At 50.3% G+C, this 17147-nt stretch overlaps 1 protein-coding gene across 2 annotated transcripts; it reads right to left on the reverse strand.

The window, feature by feature from the left end:
- Positions 1-498: 498 nt before the first annotated feature.
- Inka2 (inka box actin regulator 2) lies at positions 499-14876 on the reverse strand. Of its 2 annotated transcripts, XM_090334427.1 has the most exons (3): positions 14668-14876; positions 3917-4084; positions 499-1855 (listed from the first exon to the last, which is right to left on the reverse strand). In XM_090334427.1, exon 3 carries the CDS (start codon positions 1853-1855, stop codon positions 1019-1021), a length of 837 nt encoding a protein of 278 aa, XP_090190553.1. In that variant the 5' UTR covers positions 3917-4084; positions 14668-14876; the 3' UTR covers positions 499-1018. The 2 variants fall into 2 exon arrangements, with proteins under 2 accessions (XP_090190553.1, XP_090190552.1); XM_090334426.1 differs by lacking the exon at positions 3917-4084.
- Positions 14877-17147: the final 2271 nt, after the last annotated feature.

Raw genomic sequence — 17147 nt, forward strand, 5'->3', positions numbered from 1 at the left:
ACCAAGTTGAGCCGCAGCCCCACTTCTGGCTTTTGGATGGGTAACTGAAGATGAGTCTCAGGGACTTTCCTGCCTCCTCCCCACCCGGTTGACTTCGAATCTCCATCCTCAGTTTTCAGCCTCCCAAGAAACTAGGATTCTAGGCGTGAGCCACTGGAGCGCAGTTCAGGATTTTTTTTTTTAATGAAGTGTTTCTTCTGCACTCGCCCTTGCCTTCCTGGGAAGTTTAAATCTAATGCCCTTGGAAAGTTAAATGCTGGAGACAGGGTGTTTGGATACGGGCCCTCAGAGCTACCGGAGGCGAGGGGTGGGGGTGTAAGGGGTAACGCTGACTGTCCAGCAGTCAGTCAGGCCTGTCCCACTTCCCGCCAAAGTAGGTGCTTAGACAGGGAGCAAGTCCAGGCTGGCGGACTGTGCCCCCTTTGCAAGCCACTTTGGGTGCGAACAGGCGCTTGGCTGTGCATCACCCCTCCCCTATATTTCCGGGGACACCCAGGAGCACCCAGGGCTTCCTTCACAGTCTTCCTAGATCAGCCCACGCCCCCGGACCCAGGCAAGGTCTGGAATCTTTAGGACACAGGAAGGGGCACGGGATTCCCTATTGCTCCGCCCATCCCGGAGGGCAGGACTTCCATCCCGGGGCCTGCAGCCTTGAACTTGCCAGGGATAAGTTTGGAGCGCTAGAAGCTGGCTATTTAGGGGCTTTCTTGGATCCTAGTGCCCTTCTCCGTACTGTCTGTTCACTGAGGTCTCTGAGGGCAGCAGACACACACACACACACACACACACACACACACACACACACACACACACACACACACACACACTCCAGGAGCTCTTACCATTTCCACGCCCCAGTCTTGTGTGTTCTGCTCAGCCCTGCCTGAACTCTGGCTTCTCCCTCCTTTTGGGAGAAAGGAACATGGATTTGGGCTCTGAAGACCATACCCATCTACCCTCCCTCCTCCCCAGGGGCCCGGTGTGGAGATGGGCCTTTTGGTTCAGCCAACATCAGGATTTAGACCCAAACAGCTGTGTTAATGTCAAAGCCGGCTGGTGAAGGTTCCAGGGCCTTGGAGCTACTAGGGGTTTCCCCTTGCCTGGACTCCCCAATGCTCGGGAAGGGGAACCGTCCGGAACCTTTGGAATGGCTCCTCTTCTTGACCTTCTGGGAACGTCCAGCTCGAGGCTCAGAGACCATGGGTGTCACCCAGCCTGGCTTCTCCTTGAGCAGCCGGTCACGATCAGGCCTCACACTACGCAAGAACTTCCTAAAGATGTTGGCTGTTAGGGCGAACTTGCGGCCCAGCTCCCGGGACTGGCCTTTGGCTGCTTTGGGCTCACCTGACCCCCCAGTCTCAGCCTTCTCCCCACTCTTCTCCACTTCTGGCAAGTCTAACCAGTTGCCCACCAGGTCTGCAAAGACATTGTCCCCTAATACCAGAGGCTGCCGATTCCTGCCCCGAGACATCAATGTGGAGGTCCAGTCATCCGGTTCCACTTTCTCTGACTCCTGCTGGGCACAGCTTTGGTGCTCAGGCAGCTGTGTCCTGGGCAGGGGGCCGAGATCGCTCACACAGTCACTCCTATGGCATGGAAACTTGGTGCTGCTGCCAAAGGAAGGACTGCTGGAGGAGGAACAGGCCGTGGGCCTGGCAGGGTGGCTGCCACCCACGCAGCGAGGGTGCCCAGGCTGGATCTGTGGACTTGCAGGGCAGCTGGGCGCAGGACTCCCTCCAGAGATCTCCAGCTGTTCTAGTGCTGTCTGTACCTGCAGGAGCTTCAGTTCTTGAAGAGCACCCATCATGCAGTTCATCTGGTCCTGCAAGCCATCACCCACCTCCTTCATGGACATCTGCAGGGGCAGAGGAGGCACAGGGCCAGTGAGCACAGGGGTGACAGGAAGGACCGCCCCTCACAGCCCCACCCCACCCCCCAAACACACACTCCTTGGTCATCCCTTGCCAGCCACCAACCCGTTTCTCTACAGCTCAGTACTGTTTAGGTCCAGGTGCAGTAAAGGAAATAACATGACAGCAAACAAAGCAAGGCACGTCCTTGGTTACACAGTTTTGGTGCTGGTACTGGACTTGAACTCAGTCTTGTGCTCTCACTTGGCTTTGTGTGTGTGTGTGTGTGTGTGTGTGTGTGTGTGTGTGCTCACTCTACCACTTGTGGCGCAGCTCAACTTCCTAAATTCAAACATCACATCTTTGTCTACTTTACCTTAAATGTGCTCTGAACACACTCTATAGTTGGGACAAAATCATCCAACACAAAGCCTACTTTGTAAGGAAGTAAGTGTTGAATGTATCTCATGTGTTAAGTATCACACTGAATGTGGAAGCTGCCTGTACTGAGATCTGAACTGAGCCTCAGACTCTTGCTTGACTTTTTTGCTCAAGGCTGGTGTCCTACCACTGGAGCTTTACCTCCACTTACATCTTTTTTCTACTGGCTAATTGAAGATAAAAGACTCAGATTCATCTTCCCAGGCTGGCTTCAAGCTTTGATCTTCAGATCTCAGCCTCCCGAGTAGCTAGGATTACAGGCATGAGCCACCAGCATTCAGCTTTATGGCTATGTTTTACCCCATGGTGAAGTCCAAATGTCATTAAGTTGAGAGCTATCTGTATGTATACAAATAAGTTATATATACATAACATTAAACTATACTTAACCTCTCCTTATGAGGTAATGACGATTATTATCTCCACTTGACAGAGAAAGAATCTAAGGCATAGAAGTTGCCCACGATTAGAGAATAGAAGACAGAACTGTGATCAGTTTGAGAATATACAAAGTTGTGGTGGCTATCTTTGTCCTTTTTTGTGTCTGTGTCCTCCCTCTCCTGATGGGTGGTGGGGATGTTGGTGGCAATAACGAATTGTGCATTTTGTCATTAATCTTTATGTAACAACCTGGGAGGTTGTTAGTATTCTTACTTTAACAAATGGTAAATTGTGGTAGAGGTGAAGTTAACCTACCTAAGGCCACACAGCTCATGGAGCTGGGGCTCAAACCAGGACTGTGTCATTCCACAGTGGAGCTGGATTTGAAGTCTATACTTCCCTCTACAGGGCACTAGAGAAGAATTTGGGGAACATTATGGAGGAGGGGGGGGTGAGGCCTTAATTCCTCTTTTATCTGACCTGGAATTAAAAAAAAAAAAAGAGGCCAGGCAAGTCCTGTTTGCTGTGGGCCCTTGCCTGGCTCTTCCTAGCTAGTCTGTTCTCCCCAAACACCTGTCTTCTCTCAGCTGCTCTCAGAATTGGCTCCAGTGTTCTTCCTGCCTTCTCTGCCCAACTGGCTCTTTCGCCCTGGGCATGTCAGAATGGGGGTATCCGAGCCAGTCCTCTCAACTCCTATGTGGGGGTATCTGAGACCCAAGTCTCAGGTGCCATCTGGAGGGGTCTGAGAGATTGACTTGGGCGAGGGCCTCATTTGGAGACTGGAGAGGAGAGTTTCCGTCTGATAACATTCACAAGGTTCCCCAGCCCCTGGGTCCAAGCTGCCCTTGGTCCTGCCAGCTCCTTTCCCAGCTCCTGATCAAGTTACTCATGGCAAGCCTCCTGTTCAGAGACCATCTGTTTCTTAAGCCCCTCAGAGACCAGAGGGATCATCTTACCTCCCAGGCTTGTCTTAATGCCCAGAGCTAAGCCCAGCCAGTGGGGGTAGGGAACTGGAGTGGGAGGGGACAGAGAGGCACTGGGACGGAGAAGTGGGTTAGCCGCTGACCCTCTCAGGCCTCTTGATCAAATCTCTTGTCAACCCAGACTCTGCCGAGAAGCGGGGAATCTAAGCCAGCATCTCAATGAGCCAGGAGCACCAAAGGACATCAAGGGTCAGGCTGCCTCTGACGGCCAGGAGGCCTTTACTAGGGCTCAGAGACACAGAACCCATGTGGTGGCTATACCTGTGGCTCTTGCCTTGACCTCTTTGTTTCTCCCTTTCTGACCCCTTCCTTTCAGGAATGCTCAGCAGCAGCTGTGAGTCCCAGTTCCTCCTAGCAAACCAGCTTCTTCCTCTGATTTCTCAATTTCTCTCCATTCTCCAGCCTTCTTTCTTGCCCCTGTGCCTGGAACTTCAGAGGAGACATTTTCAGCTTCTCCATTCAATCACCTCTGTTCTCCCTAACAATCGTGTACTGTGTGGAGATGTTGGCGTCTTTCCTTCCCTCTCCAGCTCAGAGAAGGCCTTCTGGCCATCAGCATGTGAGTGCTTTGGCCCATCAACCCAACACATACTTCCATCTCATCTCCTCACTCAGAGGCTCTTTATTGTTTAGACTCAAATCCAAACAACTTGGTTATGCAGTCAAGAACCACGAGTGGTCAGGCCGAAGCCAATCCCTGGCCCTCCCACTGGCCCACCATGCTCCTCACAGGGTCTTGTCTCTGTTCCTTAAGATGTGCATCCTGAAGTCCTGATGCTCATACACTTGACCCATATCACCTATGAGTTCTAAGTGCTCTTAAGCCCTTAGGAAATGTTAACTGATCATCTACTACTTGAGGGCAGAGACCAAGATCATCTACATATCACTACATCACCCCAGACCCTTTCTGGCACCTTGCACTTACTTTATAACCACAGGCTATGTATGAATGCCACTGAACCTTTGGATCACCATTCTGCACTGCTGGAGACCTTCTGTCTCTTGCTACACCAAGACAGTCAGAGACATGTCCCAAGGCCTCATTACATTGAGAGGCAAGGAATCTGAACTGGCAGACTTCCTTCCAGAAAGTGAAACATGGTCCAGGTCAGCGGCAGTGGGAGGAATAAAATGACCCCATTCAGTCTCTTCCAGTGTGGAAAAATCCATAAGATACAATGCTGACATTTTGTACAGTTTTCCAGTGAGAATGAATGTGTGGGTATGCATGAATTCATGGCTACCTACAAAACAGAGGCTCCATTTAAGTAAACAAGGGCTGAAATTGTACACATATTAATAATAATATTCAGTGCTGGTTAAGAATTTGGGTTCTGGAGACAAAACAAACAGTTCAAATTCCAGCTCCGAGATAGGATCTTTCTGTGTAGCCCAGGCTGTCCTTACACCAGAGGTCTTCCTGCTTTGGCCTCCCTATGCTGGGATTACAGGTGTAAGCCACCCTATTTGACTCAATTTCTCTGTTCTTTAAAATAGGAATCCTAGTTCCAGCTATTGTGCAGATTGTATGAGTTAATGTGTATTTATGAGGCACAAAGAAAGAAGCACCATAAGCCGATGAGCCAGAAGTAGCTAGAAATACTGTCTGTTGAGATTTTTTAGGTATGTTGAGGACATTTCTTCCCCAGCGAAGCTTCATATATAGAAATGATAGGATTGCCACATGCAAGTGGCTCACATCTGTAATCCTTGCTACTCAGGAGGCTGAGATCTGAGGATTGCAGTTTGAAATCAGGACAGATAGAGAAATCCTTGCGAGACATTTATTTCCAATTAACCTCTCAAAAACTGGAAGCGGTACTGTGGCTCAATTGGTACAACACTACCCTTGAGCACAAAGAGGCTCAGGTAGAGTGTCCAAGCCCTGAATTCAAGCCTATAACCTACAAAAGAAAGAAGGAGAGAAGGAAGAAAGGAAGGAAGGAAGGAAGGAAGGAAGGAAGGAAGGAAGGAAGGAAGGAGAGAGAGAGAAAGAGAGAGAGAGAGAGAGAGAGAGAGAGAGAGAGAGAGAGAGAGAGAGAGAGAGAGAGAGAGAGAGAAGGGAGGGAGGGACGGACGGACGGACGGAAAAGAAAAAAGAAAGGAAGGAAGGAAGGGGAAAGAAAGAAAGAAAGAAAGAAAGAAAGAAAGAAAGAAAGAAAGAAAGAAAGAGGAGGGGAGTGGAGGGAGCGATAGACTCCCCTGCACCACTATCTGGTCCAGTCAAAGGGATTCTACACTTAGGGGAAGGAGAGGGTGGAAGAAGCCTCTTCATCATCTTGTCCCTCTTACAAGACCCACAGTGACCCCAGACTGGACGAGGAGCTGGGCAGTTGTGAGAAGTATAAACACAGGAGGAGGAATCGAGATGGGAAGCTGAGATGATCAGGGGCAGTGGGAATTGGCGCATCCACTGAGTCTTGACTGCTACTGGAGCCAGCAGAACAGCTTTTCCCACCAACCCCAAGGGGATGATGTCACCCACGTAGAAAGAGCCAGAGGCCAACTGCTTCCTCACCCAGAGCGTGGGACCCTCTCAGATCCCTGGGCTTCTCTTGTCTTACGACCAAAGAGAGCAGAGGAAGCAGCGTAGGGTGAAAGTTAAGAAGTACAGGCAACTAAGACAGAGAAGGAAATGAGTACAATCACTAAATCTCCTGAAGAATGGACCCAAATCTCCAGGCTGGAAGTTGTTGAGTTCTTCTCTGGCTTCCAGTTTCTCAGAGCCTTTCATTCTCCCTCAAACAGAGACAAGATTCTTACCTAACTTGGTCCCAGGAGGAGCTGAGGAAGTCATAAAAAGGGTCTGACTGGTCTACATTCAATTAAGTGGAAATGGAAATGAATCTACCATCACTCTTCCCTTAACTTAGGGACTGTGTGTATGTGTGTGTGTGTGTATTCTGTGCACAGACAAAAGAGATATCCAGCATCAAATAATAAGCACATCCCAGTGAAGGGTGTAGGAATCCTTTGTGAGAAAGGCCCTGAAAGCTCCTTGCTGCCTCCCCTTTTCTTCAGTACTCCAGGACCTCCCGAGACTCAGTTTCATCTCGAACATAACCTTCATCTCTTTGGTGTGATATGCACCAACTCATTGCTGCCAGCGCCCTCCTGGTGTGGGGGGGGGGCAGAGGAAGCCCCCACAGTGTAGTCTAAAAGCCTCTGCAGTCCCAGCTGTTGAACTCAGCTATTTGCCATTGGACTGATCCATCAACCTTTGGTGACATGTGATCCCCTCCCCCTGCGTGCAGTGCATGCCAGGTCTTCTGCATTGCTAGAGCCCACCTCTGCTCTGGACAGCTGGCTAGATAAGTGGATGAGCCTCACCAGATAAGTTAGGAAGCAAGGGGTCCTCTCAGATCATCTGCTTCTTGAACCATCTTCTCCTCTACTGCTGCCCAAACACTCTCATAATTCTGTTATTATGTTCCCTATAGTTATTAACACATGATCTACACATTTATTTATTTATTGCCAGTCCTGGGGCTTGAACTCCTGACTTGGACACTGTTCTTGGGCCATTGTGTGCTTAAGGCTAGCGTGCTCCATTTGAGCCACAGCACTTCCACCCTTTTCTGAGTAGTTTATTGGAGATAAGTTTCATGGGCTTTCCTGCCCAGGCTAGCTCTGAACTGCAATTCTCAGATCTCAGCCTCCTGACCAGCTAGGATTATAGACATGAACCTCCGGCACTCAACTTACACTGCTATTTAGTATTTTATTTAATTCTACAATTTTTGCAGATAATTGTGTTTTATAAAGGAACTTGCATGAAGGACTCACCATCTGCAGATGTGTCGGTAAGTGTGCTTGTGACCTTGATGACTCCCAGAGGAATCACTGCTCTCAGACTTAAGATCCTGCGCCTTCTGAGTGGGAGAACTTCCAAGGCTGGCCCTTTCCTTTGGACCAATGGCTTTCCATGCTATTATAATCCTTGACCACTCAGCCTCATGGAGTGTTGTGAGAAGAAACTCGGCAGGTCAGCAGGAAGTACAAAGGGCAATTACCACCAGATGGGGAGGAAGAGCAGGAAACCATCTTCTGGGGGGGGCCTCTGAGACCTGATTGAGTGTCTTTCTTGCAAAGACAACTAAGAAAAGGGAACTGCCTGCATGGGGCAGAAGGGAAAGAAGCCCTTGGGAAACAGATCTCATCGTCCCAAGTTCTCGAGAGGGTGGTCTGGGGTCAGCACCCTCATCTCTGGCACTTGCTGGTCCCTTTGTGGTGTGGGAGGAGTGAGGATGGAAAAAGATGCCAGCATCCTCGGCTCCCTTCCCAAGCCCTGCCCTGGGCCCCTGACTGATCCTGCAGCTGTGCCCTCCATCTATCCATCTCACGCCCTCTCCCAGTTCAGCCGGAATCCTTTGACACAAGCTCAGTTTTGCCCATGGACTTGGCAGTGTGCCCCATCTCATTTCCCCGCCCCACCCCCATTACTCACAGGATCCCCATACAGTTTCTTTCAGCCCCTGGGGAAGTTAGGAGCAGGCCACTCAAGGCCGGAAATGGGAAAAGACTCCCATTTGCCAAGTGGCCCATTCTCCAGTTCAGTGAATAGGGATCTTTTCGGCTTTTGGCTGGAACTTTCAACAGGAAGGTAACATAGAAACAGGGCCAAGAGCTGCAGGAGGGAGGGGGATAAAGAAAGGAGGAAGTGAGTGATTTGGGACTATTTTCCCAACGGAACCATCTACTGGGGGGGTCACAAGCTCAGGCAAGAGGCAGACAGAGGAAGAGAAGAGCCCAATGTTATCTTCTCCTAGGGTTCACTGCTCTGCCTCTTCAGGGAGCAAGGGACTTCAAGAAATCACTTCCTTTTTTTGTCCTGATTGACACCTCATATTCTCTTGTCTTTTGTCTACAGTTTTTATTTCGCTGGTATATCCAATAGAGAGATATAGTTAGATATAGATGTATATGTAGACGTATGTTTGTGCGCATGCGTACCTGTGCTGGGCTTTGAACTCAGGGCTCAATGTCTTCAATTATTGTTTTTGCTAAGGTCAAGCCTGGTGCTCTGCCACTTGAGCTAAACCTCTGCTTCCAGCTTTGTGCAGGTTATCTGGAGATAAGAATCTCTGAAACTTTTCTTCCCTGGGGGTTGGCTTCAAACTGCAGTCCTCAGATCTCAGCCTCCTGAGTAGCTAAGATTACAGGCATGAGCCACCAGTGTCCAGCTTGTTTTGCAATACTGATATTTGAGTTCTGGGCTGCTGAATTCTTAGGTGAGTGAGTGAGCACTCTGCCATTTGAGCCATGCTTGTAGTCACTGCTTGGCTTCTAATAACCTTCTACTTCATGCTCCTGCCTCGGTTTCCTCCCACCCTCCACATCCACTCTATATTATCTACTAGGTTGCAGAGTATTTCTTTTTTAAAAAATATGTATAGATGGGGCTGGGAGTTTGGCCTAGTGGTAGAGTGCTTGCCTAGCATGCATGATGACCCAGGTTCAAGTCCTCGATACCACATACATAGAAAAGCTGGAAGTGGTGCAGTGGCTTAAGTGGTAGAGCTCTAGCCTTCAGAAAGCCCAAGGACAGTGGTCAGGCCCTGAGCTAAAAAAGCCCAGGACTGGCAAAAAATATGTATATATGTTTGTAATTGCAAAGACAATGCACAGAGAGGTTGCAGTTATATAAGCCAGGTAATGAGCACCCTTCTTTTTGAACAGTGTTACCCCTTCCCTCGCTCTCTTCCAGTGTTTCCCTCCCGTCCCCACCCCTAAGTTGTAGAGTTCATTTTCCATAGTGTCCAGTAAGTCCCGCTGCTGCATTTGCTCACCCTTTGTTGCAGAGTATTTCTGATGGTGCCAGAATGGGTCAGAATTTAGCCCAACATTGAAGCCCTTGAGAATTTTCTCCACAACTCTTTCAGCCTTGCTGCACATTTCTTAGGCTTTAGCCAAACTCAAGTTGGTCTTCAGACATCGCCCTACTTCTGCCTCTGTGCCTTCTGCTTGTGTTTCACTCTCTGTGTGCACTGCTGCCCTTCTCCTTTGCAATCCCTTTATGTCCCTCAAAGTCTTACTTACACTGGCTCTTTCAGGTCAGGAAGCTTTCCTGGCCCTTTCAGTTGATCACCCTCTCCTTCTCAAAACACTGAAGCTATGCTTTGTGTCCTTCTCATCCAGCATATATCTTCTATTTCTCTATTAGAGCTTTCTAGATATATTCTACATTGCTTAGAAGTAGAAGCTGTTGTTCAGAATGGCTTAATTTGGACCCAATCCTGATCCATAATCAGTTTTGTGACTTAAGCCAAGTCAACTAACCCCTCATTTTCTAATGAAACAGTGAAAGTACAATTTCTTATTGAACGGAAAATAGAATGACATATGTCTTGCATGTTAATGCTAACATCTACATCTAAATTTTAACGAAGAAATTGAAGGTTCCCTGAAGATAGAATCTGGGTCTGTTTTTTAAAAAATATTATTATTATTTGTATCTACAACTCTAGTGGCTGCTTAAGTGTCTTAAGCACAGAATGAACTCATTAAACATGTTCTGGGAATATGACTTACTCAAACCAGTCTGATCAATCTAACATAAAGATTGTATACTGGTGGCTCACACCTGTAATCCTAGTTACTCAGGAACCTGAGATCTGAGAATCACATTTTGAAGGCAACCCAGGCAGGAAAGTTTATGAGACACCAATTAACTACCCCACAGCCATCTACAATTAACTACAAAAAAAACCCCAAAACGAATGAAAGAAAAAGCTGAGGTAGAGTTGTAGCTCAAGTAGTGGAGTGCTAGCCTTGAGCACAAAAGCTCAGGTATAGCACACAGCCCTGAGTCCAAGCTGTAGTACAGGGAGGCACTTCACTTAGGTTGCCATTTACTAGCTTCCAAAATAGATGGTTTTAAACCACATTTTAAAGATAAGACACAGGAGAGATTAACTTATAACAAGGGTACACTGAACTAAAATTTGAGTTCAAGTGTGCTTGTCCCCAAATCCACACTTATTTCTCTCTCTCTCTCTCTCTCCCTCCCTGCCCTCTCTCTCTTTCTCTCTCTCCCTCCCTCCCCCCCTCTCTCTCTTTTCTGTATGTGTGTGTGAGAGAGGGGGGACATGCATTACTACTGGGGCTTGAACTTGGGGCTTCATTTTCTCATTTGATCTTTCCATTCTAGGGTGGTGCTCTACCACTTGAGCTACATCTTCACTTTCAGCTTTTTGCTGGATAATTGAAGATAAGCATTTCATGAACCTTTCTGCTTAGGCTGGCTTTGAACCATAGTCCTCAGATGAGATTAGAGACATGAGCCATCACATTCTTCTAACTGCCCCTAGATCTGACCCCAGATCCTACTCCCCTGATTTTAAACATGAAAGGAGATTCACAATGCAATCCTTTGAAAAAAGGATTTTGTCTCTTGCCTTAAGAAATTTGCAACTTTCTCCTAAAAATTGAAAACTGTTCTGTACTGTTGCTTCTTTTCTTCTCACTTTGCATTTAAGCCCTAATCTTTGCCTAAGTGTCAGGTCTTCCTGAATCTTGTAGCTACTAGAAACTGGAGAACTACCTTCTCAGAATACCAGGCTGCCTTAGGAAGACCTAAAAGAAATTACTTCTCCATGGTTCAGCTATGATGGATATTATAGAAGGCAGCCTTTTCCAACCTTCCCCTCTTCCAGGCAGCCTTCCAGGTTGAACTTCATAAGCCCTGAACTTAGCCTTCATGCATTCTATTTGTTCTACATTGTCCTGAACTCATAATGAATGCCTTGTGAGCATCTTACATCTGCTCCCCCAGTGTGTCTGTTGTCTCCCACCATTGGTTGGGAGCCCACAAGGGAGGGGTGAGGAACAGCTGGTCCCAAGGTCTGTGTTCAGGCTGGGCCTCACTTTGGTGGCTGGATGGGAAAGACATGTGCTCCCTGCTGAGTTGATGTAGCCCCATTCCCGCATCTTAATGAAGAAGTGTGTCAGCTGCTGCTCCTTCTCAAGACACTTTTTATCCATGAAACCTGACTCCCGCTCCCTTTGCAGGCAGGGAGACGAGGCCAGCACACTAGCCACCAGCTTAATTGAGTCAGGATCCCTGAACCCTCAGCCTCTCCCCAGTGCTCCCTTGTTACAATGCACATTTTCTGCTTCAGGAAGTTGGAAAACTCGTGCTACTTTTCATTTCCAGGAACAGACTCTTCTTGTCTCAATTTTCTGGGTCAATCCTAGAGCCAAGATGAAGGAGGAAAATACAGAACACCATGAAGAAAGATAATTTTCAAAACCCGTTAATGTGTTGTGTGTTGCAGCAAGTTTGCCTTATAGTGTCTGCAGGACGGATGCTTCTTGAAGGGAATTCAGTGAAATAAAGAATGTAGAACTTGACTAGTGTTACATGAGACCATTCCGGGGCACAAACCAACTTAGGGCAGAACAATGTGATACGCAGTCCTCCTGGGTAGTACTAAGGACTCTATCAGAGATGACAGCCCCCCCCCTTATTAAACCAACCGCATGTATTTCTCACCCTATTGAAGCCCTAGGTATAACATGTCAATACTCCTTTATCTAGCCATAGCCAAGCTACTCTGAACTCAGCCCTTGAAGTCTGTGTGCACTTGTGCACACATCAGTGTAGGTATAGACAATTAAACTCAAGGCCGAGATACTGTCCCTTAGCTTTTTCCTCTCAAGGCTGATGCTCTACCATTTTACCAACTCCTCCACTTCTGGTTTTTTGGTGGTTAATTGGAGATGAGAGTTTCATAACTTTCCTTCCTGGGCTGGCTCATCACTGGGATCCTCATATCCCACTCTCCTGAGTAGGTACAGGCATGAGCCACCAATGCTCAGCTTCAACAGTTTAGTCTTAAAAAAAAAAATTCAATGGATCGACCACGGGCTAACTCAGGCAGGGGTCCCTTCACTTTCATTGGATACTAAGGGGCTGAGATTTGATCCACTACATGAGCATTGGGCTGAGGTGTCAGGGAAGGAGAGACTCAGACAGCTCTGCCAGTCACTCTACTCCATCTCCTCGCTTTGGGTAAGCTGGCATTGGGGAGGGGGTGGAGCACCCTGAGGGAGGGTGCTGAGCTCCCATCTGAGTGCCATTCTGGGCCCAAGGCCAAGCATTTGGCTTCCTCTCCAAGAGAGTCAAAGGCTCAAGCTGCTCCAACAAAGGGCCAAATGAAAGCTGATGGGGATCTTGGTGACTCCGGCCTCTCCCCTTCCTCAAGGCCTTTGGCAGGAGAGGGTGCAAATCAAGATCCAGAGCTCGGCTTGGTGCAGATTCCCATTTGCCTTTTTAATTCTCCTGGCATCCGCAGCCTGTCTTCCTCCCATCCCACCTCCCACCTAGGGTGCTTTAAAAAATGCAAATCAGTAGGATTTTAAAAATCTAAGCCCATGCCAGGAACACCCACAAACCCTCCATTACGGCAGATCCTGATGTGGGCAGTGCGAGCCCATAGCAAGCACAAAGGGGAGGAGGATTTTATTAGATTTCTTCCTCAGTGTGGGCCTTGGACCTCAGACATTCTCTGTGCTGATCCTGGCCTTTAGACATATGAATGGGAAAAATGAGAGCTATTTGTGGGGGCTGAGGCCACCATCATAAACTGGCATGAGAGCCATGTGAAAAACAAGTATACAAAAGTTATCTGGGCCAGTAACTTTGCCATATCAGCACCGACAGGGCTTTAGGAGGAAGGGCCAAAGAAGTGATCACAAACCTGGGCCAGATAGACCATGGAGATGGACAGTCAGAAGAGTGTCCGGATGATTTTTTCCAGATGTATCTAGGAGAACACCTGCCTCCTCTCCAGGTTGGCTCTCCTCCACCAGGCCTTCCTCCAGTCCCCTCAAGTTGGCCCCTAACCCACTGCCTGAGTTCCTGCCCAAGCAGGAAGAGGGGAACCTATGCAGACAGAAATCGAGGAGGCTGTCATAGAATCTGGAGAGCCCCGAGCTGAAAATTTGTGGATCCAGGTCTGTCGATGCTTGCTTCCGTGCCCCTAACTCTAAGAAGTAATAAGAGGAGGAGAGCAAGGAAAGGAAAATGGAAGAGAGACAAACTAAAAGAGACCCCTAAAAGTGGAAGGCAAGAGTTCTGATTGAAAAAGAGAAACACAGAGCAGAGAAGGGGGCGGGGGATGCCTAAGTTGAAGGAATACTAAAGGTAGAAGAAGGGAAGGGGAGATGGAGGCGGGTGGAATCAGAAGTCAATCAACCTGGCCTACCTAATATAGCTTTAGCAGTCCTACTCTGCCATTTCACTTGGGTGATTCACTCTCCCACCTTGCCCGACTAAGCTCCTACTCCTCCCCAGCACCCCGGGCCTCCGCACGCTCCCCATGCACTCTTCCCCAAGCCCGGACCTGACATCTGGCTGGGCCTCCGCAACTCCCTCTCGCGATCTGCCAGGCGGCACCCCTCCTCCCCCGTCATTACAGCTGCCAGCCCCCCTCCCTGCTGGCAGACAAGCCCAGGCAGACAGCCGGCCAAGCCTGCCCCCGCAGCCGCGCCAGCTCTGCCAAGCCCGGGGAGCTGGGGGCCAGGGGCGGAGCTAGCTCTCCTCCAGGGAGCGGTCCCCGGTGACCTCCGGCCCCAGGCAGGGATGTGGCCCGCGCACCCTCCGGGCTCCGTGGGCTCGCGCGCTCCAGAAGCCCAGCACAGCCACCTCACCCGGGGACAGGCGTCCACTGCCCGGGGCCTGTCATTCCCTCGCCTTCGGTGTCCTGGCGCCTGAGCCTTATTTGCCTGTGTGCCTGTCCTTTCTGGCTTGGCGCTCGTGCCATTTTAGTCCGCTTGGTAAGTCTACCCGTCTGTCACTGGTCCTGCTCTCATCACAAACCTTTGCCCCAAGTTTCCGCGTGGCCCCTTCCTCGGAGCGCGGGCCCTGCCTTCTGCCTGTCAGTACGCGCCCTCTCCACGCCTTCCCGATCTCTATGCGCCCGGCTCGCGCCCCGGCCTCGCAGAGCCCGGATCGCCGTCGGGGCTCTGCAGCCCTCCCGGGCTCCCCGCGCCAGCTCGGCTCTTACCAGCTCCTGTTTGAGGCGACGCAAATAGCAGTCCATTTCTCTGCTGTCTTTCTTTCTTCATGCGCCCATTTAAAAGGCGCCGCTCTACTAGAGAGAGTCCCCCGGTGGGAAAGCCGACTTCTCTGAAAAACTCGTGTCCAGCGGATTTCCAGCTGCGCCCGCAGCGCCCAAGTCTCGCCCGCGCGCCAAGGCAGGACTCGGAGCCGCGGCGTTCCTGGCGGCTGGGACGCGCGGCCCGTGCGGGGGGCGGAGAGAAAAGTGCAACAGCCAATAAGAAGTCAGGGTGGATGTCTTCAGCCAATGAGAAGAGGGGGGCGGGCTCAACAGCCTGGCCGGGGGGGGGTGGGTGCGGGGGTGGCTGGCAACCAGTGTCTGCCCTAGCCAAAAGCTACTGGAAGACGGGGTGGGGGGGGAGAGGGGGGCTCCCGGGGGGCTCCCCTGGTCCTGGTCAGCGAGGCGCGGAGCATCAGGACCATAAGTTGGGCCAACGCGTTCAAGTAAAAGCAAGTGACTTATTTGGTTTCAAAGGCAAGCGCAGTTTTCTGGGTGAGGACTGGGGAGAAGGTCTCAGGTGAACGTGCCAAATTGTGCCCCCAATTCTGATCAGAGATCCTCCTCCTCCCAGAAGTCCTTCAGATGCTCTTTTCTTTCGGAAGCGGTCTCTTAAGTGTGATTCCTGGTGCCGGGGGGGGGGGGGGGGAAGCCGGGATCTGTCAGTTTACTTCTTTGATAGCAGACAATGGAGGGTCTGCTGAGCTGCCAAGGTTCAGTTATCAGGAGACAAGATGACAGCAAGGTCTCTGCTCAGTAACTTACCATGGGAGGAGAGGGGAACGGGGCAGACAGGTGAAAACGACCACCGTGATTTCAGAAAACTATTTTTTTAAACAATCTTCATTAGCATGCATTAGTTGTCCCGAGGAGGCTTTATTGCCCAGCGCCGATAGGGTCACACCTGTAAATCCTTGCTACTGAGGAGACTGAGCTCTGAGTATCACGGTTCAAAGCCAGCCCGGGTGGACAAATCCGAAAGAATAATATAGCTAAAAACAAACAAACAAAACAACAAATGCTGAAAGTGACTCAAATGTTAAGAGTGCCAGACTTAAGCGAAAATGTTAAGGGAGAGCACAAGGCCTTGAGTCCAAGCCTCAGTACCTGTACACAGAGAAAGAGGGGGGTGAGGAAAAGAGGGAGGGCGAGAAGGAGGGAGGGAAGCAAGCAAGCAAAGAAAGAAGGAAGGAAGGAAGGAAGGAAGGAGAGCGGATTCATTTTGACATGTACATAGGTGGATAGAATGTATCCATCACATCCCCTTTGGCTCTCTCTTACTACAGCCGCCTTCTTAAAACAACTTCGTGTTGCAAACAGAGTACTTGGACTATCTAGGAAGATGATTGTTCATGAAAACCTGCAACGAGGTAACGGATGAGAAGGGAGTGGAGAAACAGGTCAGGGTTCCCCAGAGCTCTGTCGTGTAACTGAGGAAGGACTGGAGAACAATCGGCTTCCCCTCCAGGGGCGCCACCCCGGGGCCTCCTGGGCTGCGTGCGGCCTGACCTTCGCGGGTAAGGACGGGGCGCAGGCAGGCAGGCCGCCTGCTTCTCCTGCTTCTCCTCGCCAAGCTCCCCACCGGCCACGCCAGCCTCCCCCACCCGCCCAGTGACTACCCGCCACTGGGGCGGTTCGCCAGGGGCAGCGTGGCCAGGCCCCAGAGTAATTAGGGCAATTAGCCATGTTTTGTTGCAAGGCAATTAACCAGGGAAAGTTTGCCCCCAGACAGGATTTTAGAACTGTGCGTGGGACCGAACCCTAAGGAGGCCACGGGTGCAGCCCCTGGAGAACAGGCGTTGCGCTCTGCACCCCTGGAGAACAGGCGTTGCGCTCACGGGATCTGGGTTAGCTCAGAGCACTTCTGAAAAGGGGGTGGGGTAGGGAGGAGGAGAGGCTGCCCCGGCTTGTCCAGCAGGCTTCTTTGCGGCCGCCCTCTCCTCTCTCCTTTCCTTCTTTGTCGGTGCTGCGTGCATGCGTGGGGACCCGCGGGAGACTAGAGCCGCGCGCGCGTGCGTCGAGGGCCCGCTAGGAAAGCAGGACATGAGTCTATCCAGCAGACCCGAGCAGCTTCCGCCCCTGGCTGCCTGGCTATCCGGAGGGAAAACTTCACAAAAGGTCCATTTCCGTGGAACCTTCGAGGTGGTCAGGAGTGGAAGTCACTCCCAAGGACAGACGGAGGTTTCCAGCCCACTGGAACAAGTCCCGGACTCCAATGACTCCGGGACTGGGACGGAAGGGAGGACTTCTCCGCCTGTGCTGGCCTCTATAACCACTGCCCTCTGGATCTCAGCTTCCTGAGGAGCTAGAGCCATAGCAGTCAAGTGTAAGCTCTGGGTTTCTCCTTTCCTGAGACTTCATGAGCTGGAATCTTTCTGGAAATTAAGAGGCTGGCTTATCATTCAAACGGTTAAAACAGGCAATAGCTC

The sequence above is a fragment of the Megascapheus bottae genome, chromosome 6 (assembly GCF_031878675.1).
Source record: "Megascapheus bottae isolate mThoBot1 chromosome 6, mThoBot2.hap1, whole genome shotgun sequence".
Classification (NCBI taxonomy): domain Eukaryota; kingdom Metazoa; phylum Chordata; class Mammalia; order Rodentia; family Geomyidae; genus Megascapheus; species Megascapheus bottae.

Bases quoted from the DNA above. Each gene is read 5' to 3' on its own strand.
- Inka2 (XM_090334426.1), bottom strand. From the start codon at position 14,703: ATGGACTGCTATTTGCGTCGCCTCAAACAGGAGCTG. The intron at 1,856-14,667 runs GTAAGAGCCGAG...CTGCCCCTGCAG, and splicing joins GTCGCCTCAAACAGGAGCTG to ATGTCCATGAAGGAGGTGGG.